Below are 19,361 nucleotides of genomic sequence, written 5' to 3'. Positions count from 1 at the left end.
AACAAGACACGTCTCATCTACACTTGACACTCTAATAATAGCACTCTATGTTCTATTTCTATTCAGTCTACTTGTTTTCTTTTTATTTATTAAAAAAATAGCAATTGGCCCTCTAAAACTAATACTCTTGATTATATCTCTAATTTAGCCTATCTTCTTTTTTTCTTTTCTTTTTTTCTTTATATAAAAAAAGATCCTCAAAAACTAGTGTTCCCTGGTCTTTTTCTATTATTTTTCATTTTCGGTTTCTTTCTAATAACTTTGCATTGTTCTATTTATTTATTTATTTATTCGCTATAGCCTCCTGTGTTAAAAAAATATAAAGAGGTAAATCTAAATAAATAAATAAATAAAGTAAAATTTTATAAAATGTAATAATTATTTTGATACCAACCTAATCTCTTATTCGCCATAATAGATGCTTTATTTATTTTTTATTTATTTATTTTTATTTTTTATTTATGTTGACTTTCAAATACTCTACCATATAATAAATAGCCTAAATAAAACAAAAATAATATGAACATGAAAAACAAAAGTACACACACATCAGCCATTAATTTCTAATGATGACATTTTACTACATTTACTGAAGAACCTTTTCTAAATTCACTAGAGATTCAGGAGTATATAATGAGTAATAAACGCACTGGAGTGAACTTCACTGATTATTTGCATAATTCATGAGGCGATTGTTCACAGTTGGCGCGCGTCCCCGCTGCTGAGCAACAAGATGGCGGCCGCCGCCGGATCAGGTAAATTTATGAAAAACTGCCTTTGTATTTTATCGTTTCTATCTTTCGTATCCAAAACGAGTGTTATGAAATGTTAAGACGCGGAAGAAATATACTTTCATTGAAGTATTCACGCATGTTGCTGTGTTTAGGGTCTCCGTATTCATGTGGGTGTGTTTGCACAGCATTAGCCTGTCAAATCAGTGACATTTCTCGCGTTAAATGTCGATGGTGCTTATGTTTGAGTCGGTCTTAAATAGTTTAACATCCATATACATCGCTCCTTATGTGTATGGATTCAAGTACAATGGGGTTTTAATATTATTGTACTATTCAGTTGATTAGCCATGTAGCTTATTCAACTGCAGCGTCATGATAGAGAAACAACACCAAACACTGGCTGTGTCTCAATCCGTGTGCTGCCTAGATAGACTGCAGTTTTGTGCACCACAGCTGCGTTCCGTGTCATTGAACTACGTTAATGTTTTAAACCTGCTTTTTTTGTTGTTGTTGGCAGTTCGCTACTGTAGGTTTAAGAATACGTTTGCCAAAATGCCGTATATGTAGTCAGCTCGCTAATTTAAGACACGGCCATTGATTTAGTGATGTTCAAAACGCTCACATTTCATAATCTCTTCCATTTAAACACGAAAACTAACATTAATAATGTCAGTTTCTTTGCGGACCTCTTGTTGAAAATATAAAGTAAAGTCTTACTCTTTATATTCGTTTCCATTCATTAAATCGGTGGTTTGTAGCACACTTCTAAAATGTTAAACCTCGAAAAAATACTTTTAGAAAATACACTTCTGTTCAAATTTGCCCTTTTTTGGAGCTGATCATTTTCTCTTGTTATATTGAGTGCAGCAGTAAAAATGGCATTCGTATTCTTCATAGTGGATGTGATTTTCAATGATCATTTCTAAACCTTTATAACATACAAGCTGTGAGCTACAAGGTATTGATGCTATAAGTTTGTTGAAGCCATTAGTCTGCATTTTTAAGTAACTGTTTAACAGTGGAATTTCCTGTGAAAAAAACTAATGTGATTGCAAAGAAATCTCCGCCGATCTCTTATTGATCCAGTCTTTTAATCGATACTAATCAAAATTGCTTTAAAATGTATGTGAAGCTAATGACACAATAGATCCAGTCTACTTATGCTGACAAATTATTTAAATAGTATTGTTTCAATATAAATTTTGTCTCTTTGTCCAGTTTTTTTATATATATATATATATATATATATATATATATATATATATATATATATATATATATATATATATATATATATATATAGGCCTTGTGCTTGAAATCAAAGTTTCTGAAGTTGTGGTTCACGTCGTAGATGGTTTGCTTGGCTAATGGCTTATAACTCTTAGAGATCTTTTTAAAGTCCCTATGGGGAAAAATTAATGGGGGGAATTTCTTCCATAATTGTTACCAAAGGCATTGTTTCACCTTTTTGGGGCTCATATTTTGCTGCCGAAGAAGACACTGATTACTTATTGTGATCGACTGAGGATGTCAAATATTTCAGTTTCAATTCCAATATATTCAGTTCAAATCTAGATTTTTTTTTTCTTTTTGTTTGCATTGGCCTAGAAAGAAATTTAAACCCTAAATTAAATACAACTCTTATAAAGATTTGAAATGACATTTCTAGCCATATATCAAATACAAACTCATAGAATGTTTATGATCAAGCATTTTTCACAGTTGTCTTTCTCTCCATTTCTCCTGCTAGAAGACTGTTTTGAACATTATTTCAGCAGCAAATGTTTGTTTCCACAGGCGTGAAAGTCCCACGTAACTTTCGGCTGCTAGAGGAGCTTGAGGAGGGTCAGAAGGGTGTTGGAGATGGGACGGTGAGCTGGGGTTTGGAAGACGATGAGGACATGACCCTCACACGCTGGAGAGGAATGATCATCGGACCCCCTAGGGTCAGTTTTACTGGCCTTCTTTGCTCCATTGAATTCATATGTTAAGATACATATTCTTATGCATGAGTAAAACTATAAAAAAAAAAAAAAAAATCCCCACATGTTCTTACTCAGAAAGTTTGTGTTTATTCTGTTAGAAACAAACACACCAAATGCCAAGAACAATATTACTGGGGAAAAGGCACATTACTACGTTTGATGTGTGCAATATGTATCATCATTATTGTTGTTTTTACTGACATTATTGAAAATGTCACTTACTTTGCAACCACTAATATTTTCAGAGTGCAGAGTGCCCTTTGTGGTCTAGCCTGTAAGAATGCCCCCAATATTCAAGATTCAAAATGTAAGGCCGGTGACACACACTGGCTGCGTGGTGTGAGCGTGGTGTTTCTGCTGCGTGATCGCAGCTGCGTCGTGTTTTCTGTGTCTTTACACACCAGAACCATGCCAGCACTGGCGCGCTGCTGCTGTAGGTGACATAGAAGGAGGCCGCCGACAGACCAGGCTCTTGTCTTCACGACAACAATATCTAGATTTCATGTTGAGCATAAATATAAAGGACACCGTCAACAGTATTGACGGCAAAATAGATTGTGTGTCAGGTGCAAATTTTTGAAAATCGATAATTATTTTATTTTTTAAATTACATATACAGTGGGGCTCGAAAGTTTGGGCACCCCTTGCAGAATCTGTGAAAATATGAGTAATTTTTCAAAAAATAAGAGAGATCATACTAAATGCATGTTATTTCTATTTAGTACTGTCCTGAGTAAGATATTGTGCATTAAAGATATTAACATTTAGTCCACAAGACAAAATAATTGCTGAAATTATTAAAATAACCCTACTCAAAAGTTTGGGAACCCTTGGTTCTTAGTACTGTGTGTGGTCACCTGATGATCCTCGACTGTCTTTCTGTTTTGTGATGGTTGTGCATGAGTCCCTTGTTTGTTCTGAACAGTTAAACTGAGCAGCGTTCTTCTGCAGATTCTTCAGTTTTCCAGCATCTTTGCATATTTGAACCCTTTCCAGCAGTGACTTTATGATTTTGAGATGCATCTTTTCAGACTGAGGACATTTGAGGGACTCAAACACAACTATTTAAAAAGATTCAAACATTCACTGATGCTCCAGAAGGAAACAAGATGCATTAAGAACTGGGGGGTGAAAACTGTTGGAATTTGAAGATCAAGGTAAATTGTACTTAATTTGTGTACCGGGAAACATAAACGTATCTTCTGTTACTTACGAAGGGCAGAACTAAATGGGAAAAAATATTTCAACAAAATAAGATGAATTTGGCCATCTTCATCATGTTCAAAAGTTTTCACCCCTCATCTCTTAATGCATCTTATCATCTTATCATCAGGTAAGAGAACACAGTACTAAGAACCAAGGGTTCCCAAACTTTTGAGTGGGGTTATTTTAATAATTTCAGCAATTTTTTTTGTCTTGTGGACTAAATGTTAATATCTTTTATGTATAATATCTTACTCAGGACAATTTTAAAATAAAAAATAACATGCATTTAGTATGATCTCCCTTATTTTTTGAAAATTACTCATATTTTCACAGATTCTGCAAGGGGTGCCCAAACTTTCGAGCCCCACTGTATATCTGAATTTATGTCAACCTATAGACTTTCAAACATCAAAATGTCATGAATTAATATGTATTTGTGTACAAAATGACGTATAAACATATTTTTCCTATTCTATTTTGCCCGGAAACACTTCCAACATATAGTCATGATAGCTGGCATGGCATTAAACTATAAACAAACAAGTGTCTTAGCTTATTAAATCATATCTATACATGTGGAACTTTTGAAATCTAAGTAATTATATCAATCATTATATTAAATCATGTAGATGATTATATTAAGGCCACAGGTGGACAGTAGTGAAGTATTTTTACTTTACAAGTAAATTTATGAAGTATCTGTACATTCAAAAGCATAATGTTGTACTTTTTACTGTACTAAATTTTATAAGTAAACGTTTTTTTGTTGTTGTTTTTGTTTATCTTTAATACTTAAGAACATTATAAAATAATGGGAAATGACAAACTGTAGCAAAACAATATTATGTGCTGGTGTTAATGCTGCTATAGTTTGAACAGGTCAGTAGTGGTATTGTTTTGTACTTTTATAATGTTTTTTTTTGTTGTTGTTTGTTTTCATGAAGACCATCTATGAGAACAGGATGTACAGCCTAAGAGTAGAATGTGGACCAAGATATCCAGAAACGCCTCCTTTTGTTCGTTTTGTGACAAAGATCAACTTGAATGGAGTGCATAACTCAAATGGTGTGGTAAGTTCAACTGAGCACTGAATAATCATCTGCTTTTATCATATCCTTTTTGTCTCGTCAGGACCTTCATAATTCCTTTGTTTACCATACTGTGTGTCTACACTTTAATAGGAGTTCTGGATTGCTAATGAACTGAACCTGCCTAAAATGTACAAACCAAATATGTCAGTGTTTAATATTGTTTTTAGCTAGAAAGGGGAGGAATAAAAAGAGAAAGACAGGTTTTTTATTTATTTATTATTAATAGCACCGAAAGAGATGAGTTTTCAGCTGCCGCTTGAAAATTGTCAGGGATTCAGCATTCATGGATTCTCAAATTGAATAGACGTATAGGTCCGTTCTGAAGGACTGTTTGGAAAACCTCCTGAACAAACCAAATTCTCTCTGTCTTTTTTGTTGTTGTTATTATTGCACAGTTTAATAGGATTTTCTCTGGTTGACTCAGGTCGACATGCGAGCTGTATCCTCACTGGCCAAGTGGCAGAATTCGTACAGCATCCGTGTGGTCCTGCAGGAGCTGCGACGACTCATGATGTGCAAAGAGAACATGAAGCTGCCGCAGCCTCCCGAAGGACAGATCTACAGCAACTGAGCTCAGAGCTTCTCCTTCATCCTCTCTACCTTCATCTGGAAAACATTCACACACGCAAGGCTGAGCATTCCTCCTCCTCCTCCTCCTCTCTGGACTCATGAGAATCCCTCTCTGTTCCTGACCACTCCCCATGTGCTGCAGCAACCAATGAGCAGTCCTGCTTCAGGAGCTCCCATTGGACAGAAACGATGGATGTAGTGGTGTGCACAGCAGAATACTGTACATCATTCTAATCTTTTTTTTAAAGGTTTATTTGTTATACATGCAAATTGTAAAAATAACAAATGATCTTATTGAGTGTAATTTGAGTGCCCTCATTTGAGATTAGTTCTGCAAGTGAAAATGAATTTGTGCTATCATGTAACATGCTGTGTGGTGGGAATGTTAAGATTTTCTTTTCTTTTTTTTCATCTTTTTCTAGCCTTTGAGTCAACGGTCTTGACTGTTTAATCCAAGGCTTCTGGCCTGACCAGTCAAGGTTGAGTCTTGAATGGTGTCTCACTTCCTTCAGGCTCTCAGCTTTAAGTCACTTCAGTTAAAAGCAAAATAATAACATAAGCTCAATAATAGAACATGTTTGCAACAGCAAAGATGACGTGTGCGATTTCTGTTTTATGATATATTCTATCCCATTTTAATATGCAGAGAAAACAAGGCAGATGGTTGTAGGTTGATGGCTCATTATTATTTTTTTTTGGGGGTTTTGTTTAGTTTGCTGCTAGGGCTGCAGATTACACAGTTTTAGCATTCTATGTTCCATTGAGCTGTTGAGAGCTTTGACACCATGGACATTATAAATAAATTTTGTGGTCAATACATTCTAGACCAATTAGATCAATTGTTCATTAAGATCTGTCGCACTTCAGGTTTTATAAAATCAACAAGGTGTTTACTGTTCAGTTATGCTGTGCAAAATCTAACCGAAGCCAGCAAACGTGCTGCATGTTGCTCCAACTCCAGGGAACAGTTGTGGGCAGTACGTTTACATAACCCTTGAAGAAACAGCAAGTTTTAATAATTAAAAAAGATGGGGAGGGGGTATATTACCTCAAATAAGATATTTCACTTAACAGATGTTTGAATATTCTACACAAGGATAAAAAAAAAAAAAGAATAACTGAACAGAGTCTCACAACTGTGAGGAAAAACTTGATTTCAGTTATTTGCAGTCATTGTTTGAAAGGGTTCAGATATGCAGAAGATGCTGGAAAAACAATGAAAATGGGACTAGGGGGATTTTCCTAAAGAACAATGGCCAGTGTAACTGCACAGGGTAATCGAGGGTCTCATGAACAATCACGAAACAGACAACCACTGATCACTCAGCTTACAGCAGTATGAGGAATCGGAGGGGTGTACACTTTTTAACTACTTCATTGTTTAAATTCTGTAATTATTTTGTCCTGTGGACTCAGTGTCTGTGTTGTGAGATAGCATATTTTTGGTAGTATTTAGTAATTGAATTTGTATCAGAAATGATTAGAAACATTTGGCAGGTTCTGCAAGGTGTATAAACTTAAAAGCACAACTTTAACAACACCTTACAAAAATAATCACAAGTGAAGTCAGTTTTCTGATTTTACTAAATTTTCAAACAAAAGATTGTTTCTTCAGGAGAACGGATTTGGATAAATTTAGCTCACTCACTCTGCAGTGAATGGGTGCCATCAGAATGATGGTCTGAATGATAAAAACCATAGTAATCCACTCCAGTCCATCAGCTAATGTCTTTTAAAGAGAAAAGTTGCACGTTTAAAAGAAACAAATTTCATCATTAAGGCATTTTTAACTGTTTCTGGATCAGATCAGCAGAGGATGTGTTCCAGTGGATTATTGTAATGTTTTCATCAGCTGTTTGGTATCTCAATCTGACGGCACCCATTCCCAGAAGAGCTGTAATGCTACATTTCTCCAAATCTGATAGAGAAACAAACACATCTACTTCATGGATGAGTACGTTTTCAGCACATTTTCCTTTTGGGGTGACATTCATTGGATCACTTGATGCACTAAATAGGTGACCACGTGCACAGAATTACATTTTTGAAAACTCAAGGCTATAAAAGCGGACATGAGAAATGAATTCAGGTTTATTGAGCCACATTTCTCCACATGTAATGACAAAAATGTCGACCAATGTTTACATGATATATATACATTTTGGTGCAATGTGGCTTTGACATAAAAACGTAATGACGTTTCTGCCATGTCTATAAAAAAATGAGTCAGTTGAATCATTTATGATATGAATTTGCTAGATAGGTTTATCTAAACAGATTTACTTTGCATTCAGGCTATACAGTGTGTTTCCACTGAAATCGAACCATTTGTGGCGTTAGCACCAAGCTTTTTTGAAAAAAAGAAGAAAAAATACTGTTAGTCTAGTCAGTCAGGATATGGATATGTGTGATGTTTGGCGCGTGCGCTCTCAAAGCCGTTATCAAACAGCCATGTTGAGTCTCTGAGACAGAAATGACTCAATATTTCATTGAAATAAGGATTAATATCTCCATGACGTGCTGAATATTAGCGCTTCAACACGACTGCCATCGAAAAGGTAAATGTGTCTCTGCATGCAGTGTCATTTGTGTAAAGCTGTAGTAAAGAAGGGTGTTGAGATGAGGAAGCCGGCACTGCTCATGGGTTCTGTGGAGAAAACTCATCCTGTTTATTACACTGTGCTTCCAGAAGTGTGTTTGCACCACTGCTGTAAGACATGATAGGATCACTGAGTATTTGGTGCTAGTAAATTCTTCATTAGTTTAGCAGGTGCTGTGTGCTGTATAGCGGGCATCATATCTTTTAACCAATATATCATGGTATATCTCTTACAAAAGACTTAATATAATACCAAGCAAGTTGAACATCTAGTCGCTTGCAGAAATGAATTATAATTAATATAGGCTATTTCAATTCAAATTATTTATTTATTCCTGGTCAAAATGCCTAGTAAAAAAAAACTTGCATTTCTAATGAAGTTCATCCCAATGTTTTGTAGCCTATATAAAATGCAGTTTCTATAAAATAAATAATAATAATAATAAATATAGCTGCAAGCAGCAATCACGGGGCCAAGCATTATAATAATAAAACGTTATTTAATTATTGATGATAGCCTATGTAAGTAACATCATTTTCTCAGTTTTCTATAGTTGACTCTAAAAGCAATGACTGATATTTATAATGAATTAATTATTGAAACGTGACTAGCCGTGCATCCAGGTTGTTACCCTGCTCGGACAGGCCTCAGCATCCTCGTGACCCGACACTGGACCACTTTGGTTATAAACACTGGTTAAAGGTATGAAGGGCTTCTGTTCCATCACAAAGAAGAAGAAAAAAATTGCAACAAATTGGAAACACCCTTCTTTAGAATGTCGTTATATTTTGTAGTATTGAGAGTTTATTTTTTATTTTTATTTTTTTAACTGCTTTATTGTCAACGAGTAGCATGTACAGTGCCATATCACAATATATCACAAAACATTTCACATGCCTCAACAAGAAAGAACAAAGAAACATAAAAAAAAAGTAAAATTAAAAGACAGGGAACATATACATCAGATTACAGACAAATATATATTACACATATATTAACATGTCCATGGAATATAACACTGCAATTTTAATACAGAAAAAATATATTTTACAGGTCAGCACCGTTATTTATTATTATTTATATTATATATTTATACTACTGTATTATTTATATATATTATTATGTGGAAGAGCATATATTAATCGTTTTAATTGTTCTGCTATTTTTAGATTTTGACGTCACATCTAAATACATTTTAATCTCTTTTTCAAGCACCATAAAAAGATGTTTACCTTTTGTAAACTTGCATTTATGAATGTGGAATTTACTAGTATTAAGAGGTTGTTCTCACTGGAATTATTTCAGTAGCCAAACTCATTAATCAGTGGTGTACACAGAATTTTGCCATCTATAATTGATATCCTGTGATTGATTAAATGTTAAACCTCCTTGCCATATAACAGCACTGGAGACAGAAACACCTTCAAATTCATTCAGCTGCCTCTTTTGATATTTTATTCTTTAAAACAATTTTATTATGTGTATTTAAACATCATATCTGCTCATTTACAAAACTTCCACAATTTTAATTTTAATTTATTTATTTTATAAAACATTTAACTGTTTTCAAGCATTAATTTTGCAACAAATAGGGCATGTCTAAGCAGAACTTAATTTGCTTACATAAAATAGAAAGAAAAACATCAAGCTTTTCAATGGCCAGTGCCTATTCATAACCCTCCTGACCTTCATATTTATGTAGAAACCATTTCAGAGAAGAAAAAATGAAACCCTAGAAATGTAAAAATATAAAACCTGTACAGTCATTTATTTTTCTTAGATGGCTCATGAACAGAGAATCATTGATCATGATGTGATCCGGGTGCTAGAAACCAAATGAACACAGAACTTACCAAATCAAACAATTATATAGACATGTCACAATTTATATACCAGTGCTATATATGGAGATGGATTGTGAATTAATGTAAACTATTTATGATGTTTCTTCTTGGTCGCGATGTGTTTTGCATTGAATCATTTGCCGTGCTAATGGCTGCAAATATGTTGCATGAGTGGAAGAAGTCATGACTTAAAAAAACGTTTGATCTATTATACTGCAGTTATGCAGCATAAATAATATGAATGTAACTTTGGTCTTTGTGTACCCCAGTTGTATCTGGCACTTTTAAATGCTAAATAGATGTAAAATGTATGTAAATCTAAACAACTATCCCTGACTTAAACCTGCATTGTTCGAATATTCAGCAAAGACTCGGTGCCATAATAGCCTGGAAAGCTGATGATGTCATACATTTTCCTCTTCCTTTACTGAGAAAAAGGAGGGGGGAAAGTTTTTATTTTGCTTTCTCAAGTACTAGTGTTTTCTTGAGACTTTTTAAAATATTCTATAGGGATTGACAACATGTTCTTAAAAAACACTATTGTACTGTAGTTCTTATTTAGGATGTCATTATACTGAAGCAAATACAGTAGAGAGTTTACCCCCCCCCCCCCCCCCCATGTCATTCCAAACATGCTTGCCTTTTGCTCTTTGTGAAAAAAAAAAAGATATTTTGAGAAATGTTACTTTTTTTGTTTTCTTTGGTGTTCCCCAGAAGTAGGGTGAAAAAATAATGAATGAATAAAACTGGGCGTTTAAAGTCAGGTTTCAAGTTTTTAGTTCAAACACAACCTAATGAATGCAACACTTTGCTGCAGATGAAGTGTGAGTAAAAGTTATTCAACACACACTAATAAAAATATAGCCTATATGTGTGTGTGTAGTCCTCTTGACAATCTCTCAGATTTCCCATTTTATTTACCTTTCCCCACAGCCATCCGGAGACGCTTCCATCTTCTATGGCCCCTCTCCTGTAGCCAGCACGTTCTGCAAAACTGTTCTCATCTGATTTTTAATTGGCAGTACAGTAAACACAGATCTGAACTGTGCATCATGCCAGGACCTGTGGCGAGTCGCGCCAAAGTCTACACTGAGGTCAACACACAACGGCCCAGAGAATACTGGGATTATGAATCACATGTTATTGAGTGGGGGTATGTATCTCTATACATCTATTGTAGTATCATCATGTGATATACAATATATTTTCTTTATTGCAAACACAAGCATTCTTTCTACTTTTATTCTACTGTACATTTTGCTCAAGTAGTAACACCATTAATGTGGCGACCTCAATCAATTTGCATGGTTTCGTCACTTTATGTTGTTTTTGTGTTACTTTTTTTTTTCGCCCTTGAGGAAAAGCTCCAGGAATGTCACCAGATTCTAGCTGAAAGAGGCGATGAGCAGGGGCCCTGCACACTTATTTCGTTTTTCCTCTTCAGTTCATTGAAAAAAAAAAAAAGCTTCTGCAGTTCTTCACTGTGCTCTTTTTACTGATGTGGTTCAGACGCTTTTAGAAGAGCTCTTTTGACTACTTTGTATATTGTTGGCTGATCACATGCTTTTTTCAATACTAGGTCACTTTCAAAGCTCCTCACATAGTGAGCACAACAGTAGTCTATATGGGCTGAGCTGTGGATCATTTATCTTTACTTTGGCGCAGAATACATTCAGTGACTACGTTTTTCAAATGACATGAATTCTTTTCTCACTCAGACACAACTAGCACTAAAACTATATGAACCTACAGGCCAGTTTGCACATTAACGTGCTCTTTTCATAACTGTTCAACTTAAATTCAAAACAATATAAAACTGAATAAGAAAGCAAGCAATTTGCTACATTTGAGTAGAATCTAAAAATATTAAAACAATTAGATGAAGCTAAACACACGCACAAAGGTGTTAGTCTTTAATTATATATGTACAGAAGGAGACACTTAGCAATAATGTTTGCAATTCAATCATGGACCATCTGACATATACTGCAGTGAATTTCTGAACAGTAGACTGTGACATTCTTGTTTTTAAAATATATTTCACAACAGAAAACATAATGCAGTCTGATTGTGGTTTTAGGTCCGTGCTTTATGAATGACAAAGTAAGGGAAGTGGGAAAAAATGAATTGATGAGATGAGTGTAAAGTCTTTTGGTAGTTTGTGTGCACTTTAAATGTGAAATTACTGTATCTGCTGTGCTAAGCAAAAAGTTGGTAAGGAGAACTGTGTGAAGAGTTTTAAAAAAGTGACAGAAGTATTGAGATTGTAAAAGCTGAAAAATTACCTAAAGGCTGCCAAATACTTTTAACACATATTTTCCAGCAATCAAGATGATTTCCAACTGGTCCGCAAGTTAGGAAGAGGAAAGTACAGTGAAGTGTTTGAAGCAATCAACATTACAAACAATGAGAAAGTAGTGGTTAAAATACTAAAGGTAAGACCAGCTCCTCTTGATTCTGTAGTTAACAGAAAGGGGCAATGCAAGTATAAAAATGAAGGCATTTGAAGCCATGTTTTTCTTATTTGTCAATTATTAAAGGGTTGGTTTATCCCAAAATCAAAATTCTGTCATTAATGACTCACCCTCATGTCGTTCCAAACCCATAAGTCCTCTGTTCATCATCGTAACACAAATTCAGATATTTTTAATTGAAACCAGAGAGCTATCTGACCTTTCATAGATAGCAATGCAACTGAAATGTTCCCAGGTCCAGAAACATAGTAAATACATCTGTAAAACCATTCATGTGACACCAGTAGCTTCACTTAAGTTTTGCGATGCTACAAGAATACTTTTTTTTGCGCAGAGAAAACAAAAATAACATAATTTACTCCACCATTCTTGTCCCCTGAGTTACTTTTTCCGCTATTCTGGACAGTACCAAATAATGTATTAGCCGTAATCAGCATTGTTTACATTTATGGGGTAGTGTGCACATGAATTTAACCTGCGTAATAAGTATTGTTTACGAAAGCATATGCTTTGTTAATACTCTATAAAATGGCGGAATGGTTGAGTAAATTATGTTATTTTTGTTTTCTTTGCGCAAAAAATATTATATAGCATCAAAAACTGATGTTAAGCCACTGATCTCACATGAACGTTTTACAGATGTATTTACTCTGTTTCTGGAGCTGGGAATGTTATTTCAGTTGCGTTGCTGTTTATGGGAGGGTCAGAGAGCTCTCCGAATTCATCAAAAATATCTTAATTTGTGTTCCGATGATTAACGAAGGTCTTATGTGTTTGGAACGACATGAGGGTGATTAATTAATGACAAGATTTTCATTTTAGGGTGAACTATTCCTTTAATATGGCAAGTTGGTGTACCTGTCCAGAGTTATCTGTGCCTTTAAAGAATACATTGTTGTTAACACAAATTACTTCTCAATATAAAAAAATATACAAACACAGTAACACTTTATTTTAATGTGTCCTTGTTACACGTTAAATGTATTTTCTATCATAATAACAATTAAATATGCATAATTACATGCATTTAACCCTGAGCCAAACCCTAATCATGTAGTAATTAAATGTAGTTAATTAAAATTACTCAATTCTTAAGTGTATAGTTAACAAAGACACCTTCAAATAAAGTGTAACCAAAAACACAGCCAGAGGTGCAAAGAGGTGACACAGATGCAAAATTAATCTACTCTTATTAACTTGATTCTTTTTTCTTTCTTTGATGTAATCCTTTCTAGTATTTAAAAAGTTGTTACAGATTTAATAGATTGTGGATCATTAGGAACTCTCTCTTTTTAAGCCTGTGAAGAAGAAGAAGATAAAGCGTGAAATAAAGATTCTCGAGAACCTTCGCGGAGGTCCGAATATCATCACCCTCCTGGACATCGTCAAAGACCCAGTGGTCAGTATTCAGAACCCTTGCAAAAACAACAATCAATGTATACTGTAAAAACTGATTTTAGCACTTAAGTGTATTTCTTTTGTTTGATGATGATGATGTTGTACACACATTGCAGTCCAGAACACCTGCCTTGGTTTTTGAACATGTGAACAACACAGACTTTAAGGTAAAAACCTTATTCTCAATCTCTGATAACTTCAAAAACAAAACCCAGTTATGTAATTAGCTCCATCCTTGCTTTGCTTTCATCAGCAACTGTATCAGACCCTGACAGACTTTGACATTCGCTTCTACATGTTTGAGATCCTGAAGGTGAGATTGTGGTACCTCAAACTCTTTTAAAAATAAATCTTCACCAGAGACTAGCTTACGTTTACAAATGATGCTTTCAAGTCATTTTTTAAAATGTATATTTCCCATGAATTCAATAAATAAATAAATGTTTGTTAGACATTTTTCTTACAGTCTAGGAAGAACATTTTGGTTAAAGGTTGAATTCAACACTACGAGAAAACTGAGGGGGTCTCTCCCCCACACTATAATTAGCATTTTACATTTTGAAGTGTGCAGGAAATCAAACTCAGTCTAGCGCATTAGATATGTACAGTGCATCAGATTAGAAATCAGATATTGTATTGTCATTCCTGTAAATCCTTTTTAGAGGTTTTGATATGATCTCATGTTTGCTGTATGTCTCTAGGCTTTGGATTTCTGTCACAGTATGGGAATTATGCACAGAGATGTCAAGCCACACAACATCATGATCGATCATGAGCACAGAAAGGTAATCAGTCAACACTGCTTAATATTCACATAAGAAACAACAACACTGATTTTTTTAAGATGAAAGTATGTTGGAAACAATTATCGAAAACAAAGTATAAAATAATGCTGCATAGTTCTAGGAAAGCAATGTTGGAGGTTTAAAGCTTCATTAAGCCATTGACGTTTGCAGCATGTAAACTTATCATTATTATGTATACAGACAAACAGGCTGATGTCGAATGACTGTTGGATGCTGTCGTGTTTCAGTTGCGTCTCATTGACTGGGGACTGGCTGAATTCTATCACCCAGGACAGGAGTACAACATCCGAGTCGCCTCTCGCTACTTTAAAGGACCAGAACTACTGATAGATTACCAGGTCAGACCGAACATCTGTTCATATACACATGTCAGCCACTTGAGAAGTCTTTAGCTTTTGAGGATTTACCTTTTGAGATTTTGATTTCTGAACATGGAAAAACAACTTGTGAAAACTTTTGGAAATCAGAAACAAATCGCTTTTATTCTGTCACTCCAGATGTATGACTACAGTCTCGATATGTGGAGTCTTGGTTGTATGCTGGCCAGTATGATCTTTAGGAAGGAGCCATTCTTCCACGGACATGACAACTATGACCAGGTGAATATCAGTAAAGAAAAGAACAGTTGATTGATAACCAAAGGAATATTCAGTGCTTTTATAAGATGATCAGCCTCACATAAATGAAACATTATTCCCTATTTACGTTAACCATTTGTAAATGCCTTACTTTAACCTTGATGTTTGCTTTAAAAATTTTAATAAATAACAAAAAGTGTAATTAGAGAACCAGAACTAAAGGCCTGTTAACACCAAGGACAATGACTATAACATTAACGATAACACTTTATTTTACAGTCCTGTTCTGCTTGTACATACTACATACTGTAAGTATTATAAAAATTATAATAATTGGGTAATAACTAAGTACTAACCCTGAACTTGCCCCTAAACCTAGCCTTAACCATGTAGTTACCTTATATTAAAAACTCTAAAAACTTACCTAACTATATAAACTGCAGTGTGTGCTCACAATAAAGAGAACAGGATTGTCCTTTGGTGTGGACACTAATATAATCGTATGGTTATAGTTATTGTTCTTGTCATGAACAGGCCTTAACTGTGGACTAAAAATAAACGAATCAGCAGTGCTTTCAACATAACACTCTATTAAATTTGCTCATTTTTATATGAGGTGTACTGTGTATGTGATTTCTTTTTTTCTTAAACGTTACAAGAAATGTAGGATTAAAGTTTGAAAATGTACTTAATAGCCACTATTAATGCAGTCTTTTTTACAGTGTCTTTGATACACATTACATTACTAATAGCTTATTAATTATTATAATAAAAGTAATAACAATACGTAAGTTCAAGTATCTCTCATATAGTAACATGAGCACTGTAACAAATGAATGCAGTTGTTGGTCTTTACTTTTGAAGTTGAATTGACTGAACTGATCACAATGTTCGTATTTCTTCAAAGCTGGTGAGAATAGCTAAAGTTCTTGGAACAGAAGATCTTTATGATTGCATTGACAAATACAACATTGAGCTGGAGCCTCGGTTTAATGACATTCTGGGAAGGTGAGCCCTCCTTAATAATCTGACATTGTTAGCACTGTCTTCTGTCATTTGATTTCAGCCAATTCACATTTACTTCATGTTAGACATTCCCGTAAGCGATGGGAGCGGTTCATTCACAGTGAAAACCAACACTTGGTCAGTCCTGAAGCTCTTGACTTTCTGGACAAGTTGTTGCGTTACGACCATCAGAGCAGACTGACCGCGAGAGAGGCCATGGAGCACCCCTACTTCTGTAATAGCATTTGAAATATTACATTAGCACCAGGTCTATTGAATTACTATGGAGAGAATTTCATATGATTCTATACATTTACACTACTAAATACTTGTGTTTTTAATTAATTATGAAATCTTGCCCCTTGCCTTAGACCCTGTTTTGAAAGATCAGACTCGCATCGCAGGATCAACCTCTGTGCCAACAACTATCACTGCAGTGAGCTCTGCCGCTATGATCACAGGTCAGCTAACTCTTTGCCTGCTTTAAAATGACATTATGATATTTATGATTCAAACACACACCCGCGTTTTTGTTCAATTCTGTCCATAGAACTAACTTGGCATGCTTTAAATAAGGGGAAATTTCTTTAAGCACAGGTCACAGAATCAAGAACATTTACATTTAATCATTTGGCAGACATTTATATTCAAAGTGAATTACAAATGAGAATAATAGAAGCAATCAGACCAACGAGGGAACAACAACAGTATACAAGGGCCATGACAAGTCTCAAGTTAGTCTAGCACAGAACACGTAGCTATGTATTTTTTTTTCAAGAATAGGATAGACAAGAAAAGGTAAATGCTAGTATTAGTTGCTCAAGTGCTGGCAAAAAAAGATGAGCCTTTAAATGTTTTTTTTTTTTTTTTTGAAAATGAGTAAAGACTGTTCGAATTGAGATTGGGAGTTCATTCCACCAGGAACAACAGAATTAAAATTTTATTCTAATTAAAAATTATAAGCAAATGTATTTGTACTTTACAACTTTGTGCCAATAAGTGGATCTGCCTGCAGACTGATCAGACGTTTGGAATCAGAGAGGTTTTTTTGTAGTTGTTTGTTTATTTGCTTGTTTTTAAAAGGAATGTATACTTTTATTTAGCAAACTATGCATTAATTGATCAAATGACTCAAAGGTGATCAAAACACTGTTGCCTTGGTACATAAGTACCTGATGAATGATTTCCAACTAGAATTAAGTTTCGGACTATAAGTCACACCTGAGTTTAAGTAGCATCAGTCCAAAAGTACGCCATGATGAGGAAACAAACATATATAAGTCGCACTGGACTATAAGTCGCATTTATTTGGAAACAAAAACCAAGAGAAAACATTACCGTCTCCAGCTGTGAGAGGGCGCTCTATGTTTTCAGTGTAGACTACAGGAGCAGCATTGAGCGCCCTCTCGCGGCTGTAAACGGTAATGTTTGCTCTTGGTTAATGTCTATTGGTTCATGTCAAATTAATTTTGATAAATAAGTCGCCCCTGACTTTAAGTCACAGGACCACCCAAACTATGAAAAAAAGTGTGACTTATAGTCCGGAAAATAAGGTAAAGAAAAAGAAAGATGAATGTAACTCTTTTTTTATTATTTCACAACTCTGACTTTGTTCTCGAAATTCTGAGTTTGTAAACATAAACGTAGAATTCTGACTTTAATGAATGTGCAGCTTCTTAGATCTTGGTTGTTTTTTTCCTTCATGGAATACAAAATAATAATAATAATAATTGCTTTGAATCTCTTATTTAAGACTTTTTTTTTCAGAATTTTAAGTTTAAATCTTGTGCAATCCAGGATTTATATCTCAGGATTCTGACTCAGAATTCCTAGAAAGGAATCTAAATTGTGAGATAAAAAAAGTCTTCATTGTGTTTTTCTAATCTCTTGGCAGAAGTTTCCATAGTGCATTTAAACTTTATTTATCAAGCATTTTCTTCAAAGAGCCATGAAAGAAAATGCATCATGGTTTCCAGAAAACTAAAAGGCAGCAGCTGTTTTCAAAATGGATAATAAGAAATGTTTCTTGAGCGCCAAATAAGCATGACCAAGCTCATGTTTACATCCAAGAAATTGCTTGTGTCACTAGAGTGTTTGAGATTCCTCTTTCTCCTGACTGCTTCACCAGGAATAGCTGCGCTTCCAGCCTCCACAGCTCTAGGGCCCCTGACGGGCTCCCCCATTCTCATGGCCCCCAGCAGCCTAAACACTCCAGTGCCTGCAGCCACGGGGGCCGCTCAGTGATGCACCGTACCTGTCAGTCCTGTCACACCAAACCTGCTGAGGATCTCTGGGACTGTTGTTAGATCGAGCTCCTCAGCACCACCACCCTTCAGTTTACCTCGCAGTGCAGCATGAGTTTATCTGAAACTGCATGCACTTCATCATGAGATGTTCACTTTAAGCAGAAGTGTGCAGGATGTGTTTGAGAGCTTATTCACAGAAAGAGAAGAAGCCTGTGTGGTCTTACATACATTGTCCTGCCATTAAACAGCTTAGCTTTACTTGAAAACAGATGGACTGTTTCTTGGAGCAAGTGAAGCATGCAGTAGCACAGTATTTCTGTCAGCAGTCAATAAGAAAATCCTCTCTCAAGTGTGAAATGATACTGCCGTTATACAGCTGTGGCCGTAGTTCGGAGTGTGTATTGGTGCTGTTTACTGTAGCTCACATCAGGTCACACCAATCGCCTTGACTCAACACACAGCAGTGTTTTTAGCTCCTCTCACCGTTGACGTCCCGTGTAAATGGCAATGCTGTGGCATATTTGATTTGTTTATTTTTATAAACACAGCAGTCTATAACTTCTGTATACCCATAATCCAGTAATAAAGAACCATTGCTCATCCAATCTTTGTATTCAGTTCATTTGACTGAACCAAAATTAACAGTGTGACTATGGAAATATACCAACAGCTTTTATTCTGATGGGTTGCAAATAAAGAAATGTATTTTTTAAGATTTAAATATCATACTTTGAACCTTTGTAAGTTAGAGCACTGAACCAGGCAATCATGTAGCTCAAACAGTTCAGTTCCCAAGGAACGCATGAACTGAGCAAATATATATC

At 35.1% G+C, this 19,361-nt stretch overlaps 2 protein-coding genes across 3 annotated transcripts; both read left to right on the top strand.

Annotated features, from left to right (window-relative positions):
* The first annotated feature begins 637 nt into the window (after positions 1-637).
* Positions 638-6,421, top strand: ube2v1 (ubiquitin-conjugating enzyme E2 variant 1). Its single transcript, XM_052569038.1, has 4 exons — positions 638-755; positions 2,532-2,680; positions 4,870-4,995; positions 5,441-6,421. The coding sequence occupies exons 1-4, from the start codon at positions 734-736 to the stop codon at positions 5,585-5,587; spliced, it is 444 nt and encodes a 147-aa protein (XP_052424998.1). The 5' UTR covers positions 638-733; the 3' UTR covers positions 5,588-6,421.
* Positions 6,422-6,574: 153 nt separating this feature from the next.
* Positions 6,575-19,142, top strand: csnk2a4 (casein kinase 2, alpha 4 polypeptide). 2 transcript variants are annotated; one of them, XM_052569033.1, is made up of 13 exons: positions 6,575-8,144; positions 10,964-11,183; positions 12,354-12,465; positions 13,802-13,903; positions 14,019-14,069; positions 14,156-14,215; positions 14,604-14,687; positions 14,936-15,046; positions 15,206-15,307; positions 16,194-16,294; positions 16,378-16,526; positions 16,663-16,752; positions 18,420-19,142. In XM_052569033.1, exons 2-13 carry the CDS (start codon positions 11,083-11,085, stop codon positions 18,533-18,535), a joined length of 1,179 nt encoding a protein of 392 aa, XP_052424993.1. In that variant the 5' UTR covers positions 6,575-8,144; positions 10,964-11,082; the 3' UTR covers positions 18,536-19,142. The 2 variants fall into 2 exon arrangements, with proteins under 2 accessions (XP_052424993.1, XP_052424992.1); XM_052569032.1 differs by lacking the exon at positions 6,575-8,144 and having other exon boundaries at positions 10,662-11,183.
* The last annotated feature ends 219 nt before the right edge of the window (positions 19,143-19,361 follow it).

This window comes from Carassius gibelio, chromosome B11 (genome assembly GCF_023724105.1).
Source record: "Carassius gibelio isolate Cgi1373 ecotype wild population from Czech Republic chromosome B11, carGib1.2-hapl.c, whole genome shotgun sequence".
Classification (NCBI taxonomy): Eukaryota; Metazoa; Chordata; class Actinopteri; order Cypriniformes; family Cyprinidae; genus Carassius; species Carassius gibelio.
This window is presented reverse-complemented; position numbering and strand designations above follow the sequence as displayed.

What these genes read in the sequence shown, in the direction of transcription:
- csnk2a4 (XM_052569032.1), top strand. Translation starts at nt 10,900, where the DNA reads ATGTGTGTGTGTAGTCCTCTTGACAATCTCTCAGATTTCCCATTTTAT. An exon ending in TAGTGGTTAAAATACTAAAG is followed by an intron (nt 12,466 to 13,801) that starts GTAAGACCAGCT and finishes TCTCTTTTTAAG; the next exon opens with CCTGTGAAGAAGAAGAAGAT. An exon ending in CATGGAGCACCCCTACTTCT is followed by an intron (nt 16,527 to 16,662) that starts GTAATAGCATTT and finishes CCCTTGCCTTAG; the next exon opens with ACCCTGTTTTGAAAGATCAG.
- ube2v1 (XM_052569038.1), top strand. Translation starts at nt 734, where the DNA reads ATGGCGGCCGCCGCCGGATCAG. An exon ending in GGCGGCCGCCGCCGGATCAG is followed by an intron (nt 756 to 2,531) that starts GTAAATTTATGA and finishes TTGTTTCCACAG; the next exon opens with GCGTGAAAGTCCCACGTAAC. An exon ending in TGCATAACTCAAATGGTGTG is followed by an intron (nt 4,996 to 5,440) that starts GTAAGTTCAACT and finishes TGGTTGACTCAG; the next exon opens with GTCGACATGCGAGCTGTATC.